This window comes from Arvicola amphibius, chromosome 4 (assembly GCF_903992535.2).
Source record: "Arvicola amphibius chromosome 4, mArvAmp1.2, whole genome shotgun sequence".
In the NCBI taxonomy this organism is placed as follows: domain Eukaryota; kingdom Metazoa; phylum Chordata; class Mammalia; order Rodentia; family Cricetidae; genus Arvicola; species Arvicola amphibius.
The window spans coordinates 34,119,361-34,138,950 of NC_052050.1; the positions used below are offsets into that span (position 1 = coordinate 34,119,361).

The following is a 19,590-nucleotide window of genomic DNA, read 5'->3' on the forward strand; positions in this document are numbered from 1 at the left end:
CACAGAATTAAAATAATTTTCTTTCTTTTTTTAAAAAATATTTATTTATGTATTAAGTATATAATATTCTGTCTGCATATATGCCTGCAGGCCAGAAGAGGGCACCAGATCTCATTACAGATGGTTGTGAGCCACCATGTGGTTGCTGGGAATTGAACTCAGGACCTACGAAAGAGCAGGCAATGCTCTTAACCGCTGAGCCATCTCGCCAGACCTTAAAATAATTTTCTATATACTCTCAGTATATTCTTTAAGCTGGGTGGTTGTGGTGCTAGCCATTCACAGGTGCCTAAGGTAAGAAGATCGTCAGTTCCAGGTCATCATGCACCATGTGCTGGGACCTACTTCAAAACAGTGATCTGTAAGGATGGATGTAGCTGCATGCCTTCAATCCCAGAACTCAGTTGGCAGAGGCAGGCAGCCTTCTGTGCCTATAACAAATTTTAAAGCAGGAATGATACATCATGTCTGAAATTGCAGCACTTGGACGGCTGAAGTAAGATCATCTCCAGTTCCAGGCCAGCATGGTCTAGAGAGTGAGATCCTGTCTCAAAAAAACAAAACAGCACCAGAGCAGTGGTGGTACTTACCTTTAATCGCAGCACTCAGGAGGAGGCAAGAGGGTCTTTGTGAGTTCAAGGCCTACAGAATGAGTTCCAGGACAGCCAAGGCTACACAGAGAAACTGTCTTTTAAAAGATGGCTCAGTCGTTATGAGAGCACTTGCTGTTCTTCCAGAGGACCCAGGTGCAATTCACAGTACCAACATGGCAGCTCACAACTATTTATACTGCCACTTCCAGGGGAACTAACACCCTTTTTTGGCCTCCCTGGTACCAGGCATAAACAGGCAGACATACATGCAGGCAAAATACAAATGTACATAAAATAAAAATAAACATTTTCTTAAAAAAATTAAACAAGGCCAGCCTTTGATCCCAGTACGCAGAGCAGAAGCAAAGGATCTAAGAGTTTTATGGTCTACATAACATGTTCCAAACCACCAGGGTTAAATAATAAAATTCTGCCCCAAAACAAAAACAAATAGCTGGGCATGGTTTCTCATCCCTGTAATGCCAACATTAAAGAACTGAGGCAGGCAGGTCACTAAGGAACCCTAGACAAGCCTGGACAAAGAAGGGCTCTGTCTCAAAACATAAGCAAATAAAAAATTAAATAAAGGGGTTTTAGGGATATTACCTCAGTAATAAATTGCATCCCAAGTATGTGCAACAGCTTAGGTTCAAGCCCAGAACTACAAAAATATAGTGAGATTGATTTATACACACACACAAACACACACATACACACACACATATACACAATGGATAGTAGTAAATAAGTCTTTAGTGATTTCAGTGTTTTACCAGTCATATAGAATGAACAACTACAAAATTAGACTAAAGGTAGGCATTATCGCAATTCTAGATGAACAGTTTAAAACAGCATTTGAAAATGGCTCATTTATTATTAGCAAGCAATGGGAAGAAGGGGAAAACAAAAGGAAAGTTATCACAAAGCAGCCTACTAATTATATTAGTTAGGTTTCGTGAAATACTGGACATCATAGATGTACAACAAAAATATGCTATCCTCTATAACGGGCATTTTCAAAAAGGAGATTACAGGGTTGAGGATGTGGCTCGGCTGGTACAGTGCTAGCCTAGCATGCACAAGCTCTAGGTAGATCCTTAGTATGACATAAACCAGATGCAGTGACTCACACTAGTAATCCCAGCACTCGGGTGTAGGGTCAGATTATACAGGCCAGGAGGTATTAAAGTAAAAGAGTATCCTTGGCAACACCAATTCTGAGGCCAGTCTGGGATACATAAGACCTTGTCTCAAAGAGATAGAAAAACAATGCCCAGTGTGGTAGTGTATGCCTTTAACCCCAGTACTCAGAAGCAGAAACAGGTATCTCTAGGATTCATGCCAGTCTGGACTCCTTAGTGAGCTCCAGGGCTAGCCAGAACTACATGGTGAGAGCCTGTTTCAAAAAACAAACAACACCTGAGTAATTCTAATATACAAGTATTTTTCCCATTCACATAGTGATTGAAAATGTACTTGAATATTCTTTTACAAAATCCCAAAACATCTCAATTATCCCAATTATACAAAAAGAAAACAGATTAAAAATAGTATTAGGGGATTTCATTACTTGTAACCACAAAATTAACTGTAGGCATCAGCATTTAAATCTCCTTACCTTCTGGCTTTTATTTATATGATAATCTACCCTTCTTACAATTTCCTCTCATATGATTCTGACACTCAAAGAAAATCTCCCACCCCTTGGTTCATACGACATCTTGCTGAATCTCTTTGGAATGGATCTTTTGTCCATTAGTGTTCCTTTTTAAAACTCCATGTCTTTATAAGTCTGCCATGTGAGATTTTAATTGCTCTGTCACAGCTTTCTCTTCTTCAGTCAGTAGAGTCAGCTAGAAAACAAATTACAAAATATTTATTTCAAAAAACGTCAGAGCTTGTTAAATGAGTTCAATTTTGCTTTGTATCACAAATGTTTTTGTAAGATTATACTATATAGTTAATCATAAAACTTGGAAGGCAAGGGAAAACAATAGCTATTTATATACCGTGATTGAGCTTTCAAAGAACTTGCAATTAGGCTGTACAAACAAGATCAAAAAATCAAACAAATTGGGCTGGAGGAATAGCTCTGCAGTTAAGAGCACTGACTGTTCTTCCAGAGGACCCAAGTTCAATTCCCAGCACCCACATGACAACTTACAACTGTCTGTAGCTTCAGTTCCAAGGATCTAACACCCTTGCACAGACAAATATAAGGGTAAAACACCAATGCACATAAAATAAAAATTTTTTTAAAAAAGAAATTAAACAAATTAAGGACTATTGTTTAACAGAACTAAATTAGTGTTTGGATACCGTATTTTGAGGGAAAAAAAACTATGACATTTTTCCCAGAGAAATAAGCTTGTGCTAAATTTTGAAGACCTCATCTCAAAAACTATTTTAAAAAATAAATAAGAAGCCAAGTGGTGGCAGCAGTGAAGACCTTTAACCCCAGCACTTGGGAGGCAGTAACAGAAGACTCTCTAAATTTGAGGCCAGCCTGGTCTACAGAGTAAATTCCAGGACAACCAGGGCTACACAGAGAAACTCTGTCTCAGGAGGAAAGAGAGTTCTCTAATAGGTAATAAGAACAGATGATGAGGAAATAGAAATAAAACCATCCACTCAAAGAAGGTGGGAGCAAGAGCCAAAAAAGGCGGCGGAGGGGGGATCAATAAAGGATTTTCACAGAACACCAACAGGTTGGCTGAGAAAAGGGTTATCTGAGAAAATAACACAAGCTACGGCTCAAACTTCTGAAATAGTTACAAATCGGTCTAATTATGTAGGTCATCTCTAGAGAGACTGCCAAATTTGGAGCATGACAGAACTACAGAATCAGCATCTCCAGGGCAGCACCATCCTCGAAAACTTTCCATGGTGCTGGAAATAATCTGTATGTGCACTGCTGGAGCAGGGATGAAGACCTGCATCTTCAGTTCATGTAATCATGTTTAACTTTATACAGCCACATGTGGCTGTGGGATAGCCTCATTCTCCAAGATCTCAGAACCCCATGCCTTTTCTATGCATCTTGTTTGACAGATCAACATTGGCCCAACATGTTCACATGTATAATATTATGAGCACAAACTCTGCAACTGAAACACTTGCAGAGCTCATCTGCTTCAAAACAAGGAATGATATTAATGTAACAACACATATTTTCAATAATTCCCCGTTGTTCCTATGATTACTAGGGAAGTAATATATTTAATAAGTCCACAAAGGCTTTTTCCTAGAATTAAGGCCCACTTAATCAGTCTGAAGTTTGATGTAACTGTTATTTTGGGTTTTGGTTTTGGCTAGGTGTGGTGGGCACACCTTTAATCCCAGCACTTGGGAAGCAGAGGAAAGAGGATCTCTGTGAGTTCGAGGCCAGTCTGGTCCACACGAGCTAGTTCCAGGACAGGTTCCAAAGCCACAGAGAAACCCTGCCTCGAAAAAAAACAAAAAAGAAAGAGAGAGAGAGAGAGAGAGAGAGAGAAGAAAAAAAGAAAAGAAAGCCTGTCTATATAGCAAGTTCCAGGACAGCGAGGACCACAGAGAGACCCTGTCTCAAAAACAAGCAAAAAAGTATTTTATGTGTATGTATATCTATGTGAATGTACACTATGTGTATAGGCCCAGAGAAGCCGAAGAGAGTCTCCAATCCCTTGAAACAGCACATGCAGCCACATGGTGCTGGGAACCCATCTGGGGTTCTCTGCAAGAGCAGCAAGTACTCTTAACTGCTGAACCACTTCTCTAATCCCTGTAGTACTTTTTCCCAACAAATATTTATTTGAAGCATCTTTCAATGAAATATAATACACTCTTTAAAGCATTTCTTATTGCCAATAATTATATTTTTGCTCTGGGTGTTTTGGTATATTTTGTCTCTTTTCAAAATTAAAATAATCTCACTCTGCAGACCATACTGTCCTGGAATTCACATGAATCCTGCCTTGGTCTTCCAAGTACTGCACTTACAGGCATGATCACCATACTCAACTTGTTTAGGTACAAATGTCTCTCTCTAGTAGCAACCTTTATAACTGAGCACATTTAAACCTCCATATCTTAGAAGTTCTATGAATACCTTTTTCCCCACTTCCTTTTCTGTTCTTGGCTCCTATGTATTGAGATGCTCAATTTAAGTGTCCTTTTGAATACTGCTAATTCAAAGACATTGTGTTGCCTTTCCTAATGAAGTCACTGGAAAAGATTATAGCAATACCTAAACAGTTTTACTTTTTGCTGCACATAAACAAAATACCAGTTTCCTTAAACAGACTTTGTTGTTCTTCATGCTTACAAAATAATGGGAAAGCCTGCCGGGCAGTGGTGGCACACACCTTTAATCCCAGCACTCGGGAGGCAGAGGCAGGTGGATCTCTGAGTTCGAGGCCAGCCTGGTCTACAAGAGCTAGTTCCAGGACAGGCTCTAGAAACTATAGGGAAACCCTGTCTCAAAAAAACCAATAAAAAATAAAAAATAAAAAATAAAAAAATAATAATGGGAAAGCCTTTTAGGATATTTTAGAGCATCTTAACAAATCTTTAGTTAAATGTAGCCTTTGACTTTATTCTCAAACATTTGTCCCCATTACTGTAGAAATAAATTTGAAATTCCTTTACAGATTCTATTCTATATGACTTTGTTTTACAAGTCTCTTTCTGGTAATACTGAGGTTCAAACCCAGGGCCTTGCATAAGCCAAATCATTAACCTACACCTAAGTTACACTCACTGAGCTATACACATGCCAACCACTGAGTTATACACACAGCTCTAAGTTATACACATAGTTATTTTTGGCTACTCAGCCCTCAATAAGTGCCATTCTCTTTTCTTTCACATTTAAATAACAGACATGTTGACAATATAAGGATTTCATTAATCTACCTCCTTTAAACTTGAGTGTTTGTAAGTCTGAATACCACATCTGTAATTTCACTGAACTTTAAAATCTCATTTTTAACAAATGTTCCTTTTTGGGGGGCTGGAGAAATGTCTCAGAGGTTAAGAGCACTGGCTGCTCTTCCAGAGGTCCTGAGTTCAAGTCCCAGAAACCACATGATGTCTCACAACCATCTGTAATGAGATCTGGCGCCCTCTTCTGGCCTACAGACATAAATGCAGACAGAACACTGCATACAAAACAAACATTTCACAATTGTTTGCTACATGGTAGATAGCCTAAAAAAACGTTTTTAAATTCCATTCATTTTTGTTATTTTTAATTATGTGTATGGTGTGTGGTACCACAGAGCTACATACTGAGACCCTGTCTCAAAAAACAGAAATAAACAAAGTTGTTAATTATATGTGTGTGTGTGTGTGTGTGTGTGTGTGTGTATACATGTATCATACCCTAGGTCAAAGGAAATAACCCTTGCAACCGAAGTTAACACAAGGTTGTGAGCCTCTCATGGGTACTGGGTGCTTTGGAAGAGCAGTATGTGCTCTTACCACTCTTTAACTGCTCAGCCCCCTGCTCATCTCATTTTAAAGTGATGGGTACAAGATGCATACCATCCCAAATGGCCAACACAACTCTAAAATACAGCTTCCTTTTTCAAGGCTCATAACTTGCTCTCCAATCATTTCTCCTACTTGCCATAATCTGTTCCAAAACTTAAAATTCCCAGAGTTGTCTTTATGTGACATAATTATTGCTCATTTCAGATATTTCTACTTGCGGCTGAATGAATGACTTAATAGGAGTTTAGTGAGAAATAATGGTACTATTTAGTATATCCAGCAAGATACTGTATTCTAAGGCATACAAAATATTACTTTTCTCTTTGGTCACTCACTCCAATTTTTCTACAATTTCATAGTTCTATAGGAAGATATGTTGATAAGGACATGTGATGCCACATAGTTTCCAAGATTTATTTCCCAAGAAAATGTGTTCCTAGTGTCAAATTTTGGTCAAACATAATGATGAAAGTGTGACGTGAATGGTAATAACTGTGGTTTAGTTGGTAGATACTTGCTTAGCACATATCAAACCCCGGATTCAATCCCACTCTAGTAGAGACAGAAGGATCAGAAGTTCAAGGTCAGGCTAGAGATGTTTCAGTGGTTAAAAGCACTTGTTCCTCTTGCAGAGAACCCAGGTTTGGTTGCCAGCACCCACATTTTGGTTTCTATGGGCATCTGGTACATACACAGTACATAACTACATGTAAGTTACACTCATACATATAAAACTAAGTTTTTAAAAAAAATTCAAGAGAGAATCCAGTACTAATAACACCGTAAATAAAACTGAAGATCTTAGCCAGGTGGTGGTAGCATATGCCTTTAATCCAAGCAATAGGGAAGCAGAGAAAGATGGATCTCAGGGAGTTCGAGGCTAGCCTAGCCTACCAAGCAAGTTCCAGGACAGCCAGGACTGTAACATAGAGAAACCCTGTCTCAAAAAACAAAAAATAAACAAACTGAAGATCTTTTTCCAATCTAGTTCTATTCTTTGATCCCTTCTACAATCTCTTCTGTCTGAACCCCCAAATTTTCATTGATATTGCATGAAAATCCCACTAAATCATTCAGTTCTAGTTCAAACTCTTGGTGCCTAGCACAGTAGCTGTTTTTAAATCACAACATATCTGAGGAGTCTTTACATATCAGTGATATAAGTTCACAATTATAATGATTCTTAAACCAAATAAGACCAGGCGGTGGTGTCACACACCTTTAATCCCAGCACTCAGAAGGCAGAGACAGGCAGATCTGAGTTCGAGGCCAGCCTGATCTACTGAGTGAGAGTTCCATGTCAGGCTCCAAAGTAACAGAGAAACTCTGTCTCAAAAACCAAAAAGAAATAGTTTGGGGCTTGAGAGATGGCTCAGTGGTTAAGAGACTGGCTGCTCTCACAGAAAACCCAGGTTCAATTCCTAGCACCCACATGGCAGCTCACAACTGTCTGTAACCATCATACCAAATGCACAAAAAATAAAAGTTAAATAGGTATTTTTGAAAAAAATCAAATAAGATGGAGATGAGGATGGAAGGAGAGGATGAAGAAGGCTGACCTAGTCAATCATACCTACTCCACTCCAGAAAAGGTGATTTAAAAAACAAAACAGAACAAAACAAAAAACCCACCAGGATATAGATCCATGGTAGAGTGCTTCCCAAGCATGAACAAGGACTGACGTTGATCCCTCAACACACACACTGGAAGGTCTAGAGCATGGTGGTGCATGCCTTTAATCCTATCATTTTGAAGGCAGAGACAGGTAAAGCTCTCTAAATTCAACATCAGCCTGGTCTACTGATCTACATACTGAGATCCAGGCCCGCCAAGGCTACATACATCTGAAACAAACAAAACCAACAAAAAAGAAAGGTTAAAATCATCTGTTATGACTTTTTTTTCCTTTTTCTTTTTCAGTGTCTTGCTATGTAGCCCCAGCTGGCCTGGAATTATGGCAGTCCTTCTGCGTCTGTTTTCTGCTTCTTGTTTTACAGGGTGTACCATCAACATTTGATGTCTTACTAGATATGGGGCTTCTCTGGCCCCTTACTCCCCTCCTTCCATTTTTTGAGATAGGATCTCATGAATAACAAACTGGCCCCCAACTCCCTTTGTAGAAAAGGATGACCTCAAACTTCCAATCCTCCTGCTTCAAGTGCTGAGATAACACATGTAGCCCACCATGCCTGGTTCATGTGGTTCTGGGGACTGAACCTGAGGCCTCACACATGTTGGGTAAGCACTACACATCTCCAGCCCTTTCTGGGCTTTTTTGTTTGGTTGGTTCATCTTGTTTTGTTCTTTGGTTTGTGGTTGAGGTAAAAATGTAAAACAATATTCACAACTAAAACTTCATAAATCCAATAAATCTGTCAACTAAGGACATTACCTCCAGGTCTGTTTGCTTTTGTAGTTCTTGTACCATGGTCATTGTCTTGCTCAGAGTAGCACAAATGCGGCTCTTGTTCTCTTTTTGCTCAACAGAAAGTGGCTTAAAGCGTGCACACAAAGCTTGATATCGAGACTTTACTGCTGATAATTCCTTTAAAATTTCACCTGGATTTTTCTATATCAGAAAAAATAAGGTTAATATATGTTAAATGATGTAGTAAGAAAATTAAGTTTATTTTTAGAAATATGTACAACACATTCTATCACATTTGTAGTTTGTAGTAGTTTGGTCACTACTACTTACTATGCAACCCTGGTTGACCTAAAACTTGCTCTGTAGACCAGGCTGACCTGGAACTCAGAAATCCACCTGCTTCTGCCTCCAAGTGCTGGGATTAAAGGTATGGACCACCATACCAAGTTACAGAGGGCCTCCTCTTGTTTATATACACACACACATATACACATACACTTACACACAAAACCATAAGGAAATACTTTAAAATTTTTAAAGGAAATTCTGACAATGATAAATGAATGAATCAAGTGTGTGTGTGTGTATATCTCTGTGTGCGTGTACAAGTACACACACATGACTGTGGACAAGTGGAGGTGGCAGAATGACTTTCAAGGGTAAATTCTCTCCTTCCACTATGGGTTCAGGGATTTGAACTAAGGTTGTTAGTCCTGCTTGGAAAGCCCATAATCTGGATAACCTGAGGATATTCATAAATGTGTGAAATAAGCCAATCACAAATGAACAAATACAGAATCTAAAATAGTAAAATTCACAAAGACTAAAAGTAGAATGGTAGTTTTAGGGGAATGGAGTTGGGTAGAAAGGATTATGGAAGGTTTCTGTTTAATGAGTACAGTGTGTTAAGTTTGGAAAGGTGAAAATTTGCTGAGATAGCTGGGTGGTGATGGTGGTGCACACCTTTAACTCCAGCACTCAGGAAGCAGAGGCAGGCAGATCTATGTAAGGTCAAGGCCAGCCTGGTCTACAGAGTGAGTTCCAGGACAGACAGAGCTACACAAGGTAAATGTGCAACAGCATCTGAACAGTACACTTCAAAAGATTTACCAGGTCAAGCACAATGGCAGATGTCTGTAATCCGACCAAATGGGAGGTTGAAATAGAAAGATAAGAAGTTCCAGAGCATCCTGGGTCCCATAGCAGATTTGAGACCGCCTGGGCTTTAGAAGTTTAAGGCTAACAGACTATATACGGAAACTGTTTCAAAACTACCAAAAGGATCGTTTTAATAACTATTTTAAACATTTTGATGTTTCTTCAAAATAGAGTATGAACTGCTTCTATGCCCAGAAATTTCACACATAGGTACATACCCACAGAAATGAAAGTATGTGGCACCCCAGAACTTCTACATGAACGTTCATAGGGGTATTATTCACTGTAGCCTAAAAGTTGGGTCAGACTGCTAACTGATGAGTGGATAACCAAATGGGATACAATAGATAATTTTAACAATAGAAAGGAATTAAGAACTGCTCATGCTACAACATGGATGAACCTTGAAGACATGCTAAGTGAAATTAAGACAACCACATACTTATACTTCCATTTTTGTAAAATGTTAACAGTAACACGTCTATGGGAAGAGAAAGTAATTGAGGCCATGAACTGGCAGGTGTGGGAACAGGGTAATGGGGAATGAGGTTTCTTTCTCATGATAAAGACGTTCAAAAAGTAGGGTAATGTAAATTGTAAAAGTTAAGATCTAAAGGAGGGGCTGGTGATATGGCTCAGTAAGTAAAGTACTTACCCTGTAGGCCTGATGGCTTGAATTCAATCTAAGGAACCCATGAAGAACTGACTCCAAAAGTTGTCCTCCTCACATGGGCCACACACACATCACTATTATTAATGTTTTTGAAGTGGGGGACTTCCACTTTCTCTGTTTAACAGCCCTGTCCTGTAACTCGCATTATATACTAGGCTGGTCTAGAACTCACAGAAATCCATCTGCCTCTGTCTCTTGAGTGTTGGGATTAAAGGCATACACCACCACAGCCCAGCCTAGTAATAAATTTTTTAAAAAATTATTGTGGAAAGAGCTACAGGAAGAAAATCCACGGAATTGTATACCTTACTGAATTTGTTTGTTCAAAGTTCAGGCTGGCCTTGAACTTGCAAAACCAAAGTTTTGTTTGAGATTTTTCTGTGTTGTTTTTTAGACAGAATCTCATTATGTATACCTAACTGCCTCAAACACACATAAAGAGGTTAGCTAAAACTTTATACTGATGCTTTAGCCTGCCCCCCAATTACTGGCAATTATGGGTGAGCAGTATCATGCCCAGCCTAAAATTTCTTTAATGTATGTTTTTTTTAATTCAAATGTGTTATTTCCTGTCTACTGTCAAGTCCTGTCAACTCTCCTATTAACAGACCATAGATGGAGATGTTTCCTTTCCCATGGACATATATACTAAAAGGGCATGAACTATGGTACATAAACAGAGCTCTGTGTCAGTGGGCATGCACCTGTAATTCCAGCTACTCAGGGGCTAGGGCAGGGGAATCTCACTTACGCCGAGAAATGAAAACCAGCCCAAGCAACACAGTGAGACTCTTTCTCAAAATTAATAAAGTTTGTAATTTCTAAGCAATGTAACCTTCAATACTGTTCTGGTTTGCTTTCTATTGCTGTAATAAAACACGGACCAAAACCATGTCTGGGAGGAAAGGGTTTATTTAGCATATTCATCCCAGTCAGTCCGCCCTAAAAGGAGGTCAGGGCAGGAACTCTGGAGGGAGACAGGAATGGAAGCAGAGGTAATGAAGGAACACTGCTTCCTCATTTGCTTCCATCCCTAGTCCAGCCTATACAACCCATCTTATACAACCCAGGGACATCTGCCCAGGGAAGGCCCTTAAAGTGAGCTGGGTCATACCCATCAATTATTTAAAAAAGGAAATGCTCACAGACCCGCTTACAGGCCAGCCTGATAAAGGTATTTTTTTCAATTGCCGTTCCCCCCAAATGATCATGGATTGTGTCAAGTTGAAAAGGGGAACAGTAAAAATAATTACATAATTTTATTCAAAAATCACTGTTCATATCTATAATAAAGCAAACTTAACAACATATCATCTTCCCCAGAGACTATCATGTCTACTAACCCTTCTCCCTTCAGTTACAAACCACTATTCCAGAGGTAGAACTATTCTGTCTTGTCACTTTAGAGGCTTCCTCCTGACTTTGAGTACCTTAACTGTTTTGTAAAGTTAGCATATAAGACTGCAGTGGTGGCGCATGCCTTTAATCCCAGCACTTGGCAAGCAGAGGAAAACAGATCTCTGTGAGTTCAAGACCAGCATGGTCTACAAAGCGAATTCCAGGACAGCCACTGCTATACAGAGAAACCCTGTCTTGACAAACAAAAAGCAACAACAACAAAAAAAATTTACATACATGTCATTCTATAAGCATATGTTCCTATTCCTCTTGGGAAAATAAGAAGCAGAATCACTTCAGTATACCATGAGCAATCTTCCATCAAAACAAGATTTTGTGACTATACAAACGTAGCACTTAAAAGAAAAGCTTGGTGCTTAATAATTATTAGAACATATTACTATTAGAGAAACCAGAAAATCTTTGTACAAAGCATTCATTAAAAAGAACTGCCTAGGGGCTGGAAAGATAGCTCAGAGGTTAAAGAGCACTGACTGTTCTTCCAGAGGACCTAAGTTTAATTACAGCAACCATATGGTGGCTCACAACCATCTGTAATGAGATCTGGTGCCCTCTTCTGGCCTGCAGGCATACATGCCAGAACATTGTATACATAATAAATAAATCTTTAAAAAAAAAAAAAAAAAAGAACTACCTAGCCAGGCAAAGAGGTGCACACCTTTAATGCCACCACTCGGGAGGCAGATGCAGGCGGATATTTGCAACACTAACGTCAGTCTGGTCTACATAGTGAGTTCTAGGACAGTCAGAGCTACTTAGTGAGTGAGATCCTGTCTTGAAAAAAAAAAAAAAAGAATTTGCTAATTTCCCAATTACCTCTCCTGCTGAATCTGGGTGATTAGTCTTGATTTCATACTCCAGCCTATATTGAATGTAATCCAAATCAGAATCAGCTTTCTGGAACTAAAAATCAGCACACATATTTAGTTAACAAAAATGTATTAGTAGGCATAATTATTCATTCTTGAATATTTTAATATAGGATACACTCCTTGTAAACTTGTAGTATATAAAGCAAACAATATCCATAGTATTTATGCTCTATTAAAAACTTAAACCTAGGCCAGAGGATGGTGGCGCATGCCTTTAATCCCAGCACTCAAGAGGCAGAGGCAGGCGGATCTCTGCGACTATGAGGCCAGTCTGGTCTACAGAGCTAGTTCCAGGACAGGCTCCAAAGCTAGAGAAACCCAGTTGCGGAGGGCGGGGGGAAGGGGAATTATAAAAACAAACAAAAACAAAACCTTAAACCTAGGGCTGCATTAAATGTTGAAACGATTTAGCAGGTGAAAAGGCCTATGGTCAAGCCTGATGATCTGAGTTCAAGCCCAGAATCTACATGGTGGAGGGAAGGACATATGCTTTTTTCTGTTGGTCTGTGATAGGGTTTAACGTAAATCAGATATACAGAGGGCTGGCTACAGCAGGAAATGAGCTTGAAATCCTAATCGTCCAATTTACCCCTCTGGAGTGGCTGGGATTAGAGGAGACGTATGACCCTCCATTATCCTATTTCAGGCAGTCTGGTCCCAGGGCCTCTTGTATGCTTCACCAAGCTACATCCATTTCAAACACCTACGTGATGGAAGCAAAGAACTAAGTCATGCAAGTTTGACTAACACATGCACCAGGGCATATGCACCAATACATGTAAGATGTGCAATACAGGAACCGTGTTCAATCTTTTTGTTTAGATTAACTTGACAGCTGGAGAGATGAGTCAATGGTTAAGAGGTTACTACTCCTACAGAGGATCTAGGTTCCTTCAGTTCTCAGCATCTACATGGCTGACCAGAGCCATCTGTCACTCCAGTTTCAGAAGATGCAGCGCCCTCTTCTGGCTTTCACTGGCTCTTATATACATATGGTGGACACAAACCCAAGCAAGCACACACATACACATAGAAATAGTTTAATAGTTTAAAATAAAAAAAGCCCTTTTCAATTTATGTGTTTGTGTAAGTATGTGTATTTGCCACATGTGTGAAGTTAGCTCACAGAGGACAGAAGGTGTAGGATTCCCTGAGGCTGCAATTACAGATGATTGCAAGGTGCCCAACATTGGTTCTGAAAAGCAAACTCCAGTCCCCTGGGAGAACAGGAAGCACCCTTGACCACTAAGCCATCTCTCCCACTCCCAAACCACAAATCTCCAAGGAACAAATTATTAGTGACCTTTGATTGAGAATAAAATTACGTGTTTGTGTCTGTGTGTTATGTGATGCACATATATACATGCATGGATACCAGGAGACTTTAAGACAACAAAGATATATCAATTGCGCCAGGCAGTAGTGGTGCACGCCTTTAATCCTAGTACTCAGGAAGCAGAAGCAGGTGGATCTCTATGAGTTCGAGGCCAGCCTGGTCTACAAGAGCTAGTTCCAAGACAGGCTACAAAGCTATAGAGAAACCCTGTATCAAAAAACCAAAAAAAAAAAAAAAAAAAAAAAAAAAAAAAAAAAAGATTTATCAGTTGCAAATAAACACATGAAAAATATTCAATATCATTAAGACAACCATGCAAAATATTTTATCAAATTTTTCTCTTTTTTTGTTTTTTGTTGTTTTGGTTTTTTTTGTATTTTTTCAAGACAGGGTTTCTCAATATAACCCTGATTGTCCAATTAGCTGTGTAAACCAGGCTGGCCTCAAACCCAGAGATATACCTGCTCCGGCATATGCCACCACTCCCCAGTTGATTTTAGCAATTTCTTACAAAATCAAACATATATTCTCAATACCTAGTAATCCTATTTCTCAGTATTTACATAACAGAAATAAGAAATTATGTCCACACAAAAACACTCAGTGCTTGCAACAATTTTATTCATAATAGACAAAGCCTGGAAACCATCCAAGAAACAATTTATCAGATTTATACAATGGAATACTACTCAGCAATAAAAGAGCCAATTATCAATGCATGCAACAAAGATAAAATGACAAAAGCAGTTATAGTAAGTGCAAAACGCAAACATAAAAGAACAAATAATGTATCAGCTCATTCATAAGAAATTTTAGAAAACTACTGTTTGAGAAAACTACAAATAGGCACAAGGGAACTTTTCAATATGATGGAAATATTTTATTTTAGCAGTGGAGGTAGTAACATGATTATATACATTTGCCAAAACTCAAAGTGTACACTTAAAATTAAGTTTTACTTATGTAAAATATGCATTAAGCATTACCAAAAATGATGACTTATATTTATAATGACAATAATCAAGCATTTCTAAGTTTTAAAGATTTTATTATTGTGTGTATGTATCAATATGTGATAGCAGAGGCCAGAAAATGGCATGGAAGCCCCTGGTGCTGGAGTTATAAGTGGCCGTAAGCTACTAGATGTGGGTGCTGGGAAGGGAACACAGGTCCTTGTAGTGTTCTTACTGCTGAACCATCTCTCTAGTCCCCTTCCTGAGTTTTAAATCCAAGCATTTCCTATGTAATACCAAAATTAACACTAAGACTTAGCGAGTTACCATAGTAGGCAGACATGAAACTGTTCATCACTTAGAATCTAATAAGACCTAAGAGTTGCTATCCAAGTCTGTTACAAAAAGAAGCAAATTACAAAGTACTATTTTTAGAAGCCATGACTTACATATACATTAACGAATTTTCAATGCAATACAGCAATGCATTTTTAATATTAAGGTTTTTCTTCTTCAAATGATGACTTTTTAAAAATAGACACGGTAACAAAATTATAGTTTTCAGCACTGGAAGCTATAGAAAATTTTTCACAATACTAAAGAAGTAAGATAAGAGCCACGAAAGGTGTGAGCTGCTTTCAGATGCTTTGACAATACTATTGCACTGCTAGCTGTAAAGTACAGTAGTGCAATAAAGTCAGAGCATTCGCCAGCAGTAGTGAGCAGGAAAGGAGTGTAAGCTCCAGTGTGCAAAGACCTTAAAGCTGAGTTGCCAGTTTTGGTCAGAAGACATCCAAAACCTAAAAACATTTATACCAAGGTTTATTTTTTGAAGAGCAAAAGACTTAAAACCCAAGTAATAATTGGTTTCTGATAACTAACTTGGTAAGTAGCAGCATTCAAACAAACATAAACACACACAGATGTAAAGGAATTTTATAAGATGTCCTGAGCCTTTAGTAACTAACACGGGCATCAGTAATACTTTAGGACTGATATCAACAAAATAAGCTATAATTACTATTGAGGCAAATGTATGAAAAAATATTCCTGTTCTCTGCTGAAAAGTAATGTTGCCTCACTCCTTTTCCAAAGCAATTGGTTACCTACCATTGAAAGCAAGTCATTTGAGTAATTCAAAGAAAACAGATGCAAAGGGCTGGAGAAAACAAATGCAAATGATTCGGTGGTTAAGAGCACTTGTTCTTGCACAGGTCCTGGGTTCGATTCCTAGCATCCACTTGGTGGCTCAAAATCATCTGCAACAGTTGCAAGAGATCCAATGCCCCCTTCTGATCTCCTTGGGTACCAGGCACACATGTGGTGCACAGACATACATACATACATGCAAAACTCTCATATTCATAAAATAAATCTTAAAAAATAAGAAAACAGATAACTATATACTTAATTTACCTCTATGGAATCTAATACATGTGCACACACACAACACAAATCTTGTGCCTCTTTGACTCGAGAGTTTATTGAGGGCTAATACAAAAAGAGAGATTATCAGGGAACTGATATATTCTTAACTGGACATTAACCCAACCTAACCTAATACTAGTCAAAAGTATTTTTAATATTTCCGTTTAACTCTTAAAATATCCTATGTAGTGAAGAAAGGCAACTTAGAAACTTAGAAACTTAGAAAGGCAACCTTCAAACTTAGAAATATCAAGAAAACAGTGAGAGGGATAAAAAAGTTTCCTTGAAAGTCAAATGTAAACCAAGAAACAGAACCCAAGTATCATATTACACTACCTTTTGTGAATAATCCCTAGAGTATCACAAAAGGAGGGCAGGAGTACCACTCAATCAGCAGGCAAAAGGAAAATGTCAGGGAACAAAGATTATCCTACAATGAGTTTACTCCACCATTAGTAATGTTGATTGATGCAAAAATACATTCCCATTATTTTCATTGACCTTCCTTTATATGGTCCAGTTCAGTTTCTTAGACAGATTAAACCTACTAAAAAATGGACTCAAAAGACCTGGAACTTATCCTCAGATGCTGGGCCACAAAACTCAAATTTGGGAATATTTAACTCTGCTAACCAAGCACTACGTTTTAAAGACAAGTATTTAAAAGATAAACTTAATTTTCTAAATTAGATATTGACAAAAGAAAAATACAGAGAAAACTTTTTTTTTTTACAGAGATAAGAGTAACTATCACCTTCACAACATCCTGCACTCCTATCACACCCAAAGGCTCCTTAGCAAACCTTTTAAAGATGTGAAGACTTTTACATCACTTATCTTCAGCTTGGAAATGATAATTTCAACAGATACTTTTTTTTTCTTTTAGGAATTTGGTTCATTTGAAGATGAGATGTCTTTTGCTGTTTGGTCAATAAAAAGCTAAAGTTAATATTGAAAATCATGATAAAAAATTGAATTTGTTTTTTAAGCCCTTGATTAAGAAAAATAGTAAGTAACTTGGAAAATTAAAATGCTACCATGAATATATTTCAGGAAATGTCACAAAAGGAAAAGCTGTGTTCCTTTCATCCTCTTCATAAAGAAATTTTAAAGCTACACCATAATTGATACAATATCTAAAAATGTTAAAGTTCAGCAATCTCATAACTTCCTAAAACTTACTTTTTGCAGGATGTTTACTTGTGTTTTCCTTAAGATAACCTGCTCAGTATTTTTTAAAAGCCTGAGTATTGATTGTTCTGGAAAGGCTAAAGCTCCACCAACTAAAGAAAATAACCTGCTGAAAAAAAAAAAAAAAAGAATTAGCCTCTAACAAGGCAAAACTATCTCCACCTACTCCAAAGGAAAGAATCCATAATGTGGGGGAGCACACGCCTATCGACAAACTCTAACCACAGTATTAACGTTCTGTGTGTGTTTAATATGTGAATGGCGCGCGCGTGTACACACACACACACACACACACACACACACAAACACAAAACCCTTGAAGTCAAATATTCATTTCATTTATGTAGATTTGGAAAGCTGCAAAAAATTCTTCTCCCCATTCCCCCTTCCCCACACAAAGAAAGTTTAAGATACAATATTAAAAGCAACAGAAGCCATCTAATAAAACGTATGTGAAACACCTGAATTCATTAATGAAAGAGAAAAGAAACTGAGGCGTCACTTTTTGGAGTGGGAATGGGGGGGGGGGGGGAGATGCTCGCTATCTTCCAGGATCACCCTAAAGTCCTTTCCCTGGCAGGAGTAACAGACTCAAGATATTCCTTGGAGAGAGTGTCAGACACAGCGGATACCTATGCGGAGGGAAGGACAGATTACGGGCGAAGAAAGAAGCATTTTACTTTTTAATATTAATGCTGTTATTTAAAGGGGGAACCTCAATGATTCCCTCACATTCGGTATTTTTGAGGGAGCTATTCCAATCTGGGGGCGGGGGGTGACCAGGCAAAAGAAGACTGAAGAAAGAACAAGGGAACTAAGAAAAAAGGCGCGGCGACCAAGCGGCCAGTGCAAAGACGGGAGGGCGAGAATAAAGAGACCGAGTACTAGGGAAACCCTCCCAGAGACAGCTAGAAGACCCCGGGGCTGGGCGCCCAGTGCACGCGGACACGCCAGCGGCCACCGAGGTCCTTCGTCCCGGGCTCTTCTTGCACGTGGGGGGGGGGGGGGGGGTGGTGGGACAGCTGAAAGCCGCGGCCTGGCCTGGCGCGATGCCGCACGCGCTCCTGGAAGGAGCTCCAGGCTCGGTGCCCGCGGCTCGCTCCTCTCCCACGCCACCTCCGAGCCGCTCCGAGCCGGCTCGACGGGACCGCGGCGAAGTTTTTCGAGCGAGCCTAGCGTCCTCTTTCCGAGTGTCCCAGCTCGCCTGCGACAAGGTGCGCCGTGGAGCCCGAATTTCGGCGCCCCTGGACTCATGCCCCGCCTCATCCTCCATCCCCCTGCTCGGTTAACGTGAACGACCTCTCTCCTCCGCCCGGCTCCGTGAGACCGTTCCGGTCACACTGGGGGACAGAGGTGGAAACACAAGACGGTGTCTGCACCGGGCGAGGCCCCAGGAGCCGGGGGAGGTGAAGGCGAGGAGCAGGGAATTACAAAGGCCCACACCCTCAACATCTCCCGCCATTTCCCTCCCGAGTTCCCCGGATGTAACCCCTTCCTCCCGCGGCGGTTAAGAAACCAAGGCGGCGGTGGCTCCCTACGATGCAGGAGGAGGGAAGTCGATCCAGATTCCAGCCTCCACCACCCAGAGTTTCCGGTGCCTCCAAATGGCGCCTCGCCTACTAGGCCTTCGGTGGGGAAAACCAATTACCCAATCGGTTTCCTTCGCTCTCCACTCACCATCAGTTCCAGCTTATCGACCTCCGCCTCCATGTTGAATAGTTGACATTCCTGAGACCGCGGAGGCGCTTAAGCGACCAGTCGTGCTAGCACGGAGGGTCTCTATTGGACAGCTGTCACTCAACGTCTCGCGCTCATTGGCTGATCCGTTCCGCCGGCGCCCGCCCATTGGCGATTGGGTAACGCCCCTCCTTATGAAACACACTTTCCTGTTGGGCAAAGACACAAAACGCCGTAGGATGATTGGCTGCTGAATATGTGATTATTCCCATTGGCTGCTTTCGGTTCTCCACTTTCAATTTCATACTTGGGAAAGAGTTTACGATTGGTGTACTCGGAAGCAGCAGCAGCCAATGCCATAAGAGCTTCCACTGCCGGCCTAGGCGATATGACACACCTTCTTTTCTCTTCGGCTTCCCCGCCCCTTCTCGCCCGCCTTCCCTTATTCA

General features: G+C 39.9%; 1 protein-coding gene across 1 annotated transcript; it reads right to left on the reverse strand.

Moving 5' to 3' along the window:
• Positions 1-1,328: 1,328 nt before the first annotated feature.
• Ska2 (spindle and kinetochore associated complex subunit 2) lies at positions 1,329-19,266 on the reverse strand. Its single transcript, XM_038328810.1, has 4 exons — positions 19,142-19,266; positions 12,501-12,587; positions 8,459-8,635; positions 1,329-2,446 (listed from the first exon to the last, which is right to left on the reverse strand). The coding sequence occupies exons 1-4, from the start codon at positions 19,172-19,174 to the stop codon at positions 2,378-2,380; spliced, it is 366 nt and encodes a 121-aa protein (XP_038184738.1). The 5' UTR covers positions 19,175-19,266; the 3' UTR covers positions 1,329-2,377.
• Between the last annotated feature and the right edge of the window lie 324 nt (positions 19,267-19,590).

Coding starts and splice junctions, on each gene's coding strand:
- Ska2 (XM_038328810.1), bottom strand. CDS start 19,174: ATGGAGGCGGAGGTCGATAAGCTGGAACTGATG. Junction 12,588..19,141: donor TCGATAAGCTGGAACTGATG/GTGAGTGGAGAG, acceptor GCTGATTTTTAG/TTCCAGAAAGCTGATTCTGA. Junction 8,636..12,500: donor ACCCAGATTCAGCAGGAGAG/GTAATTGGGAAA, acceptor TTTCTGATATAG/AAAAATCCAGGTGAAATTTT.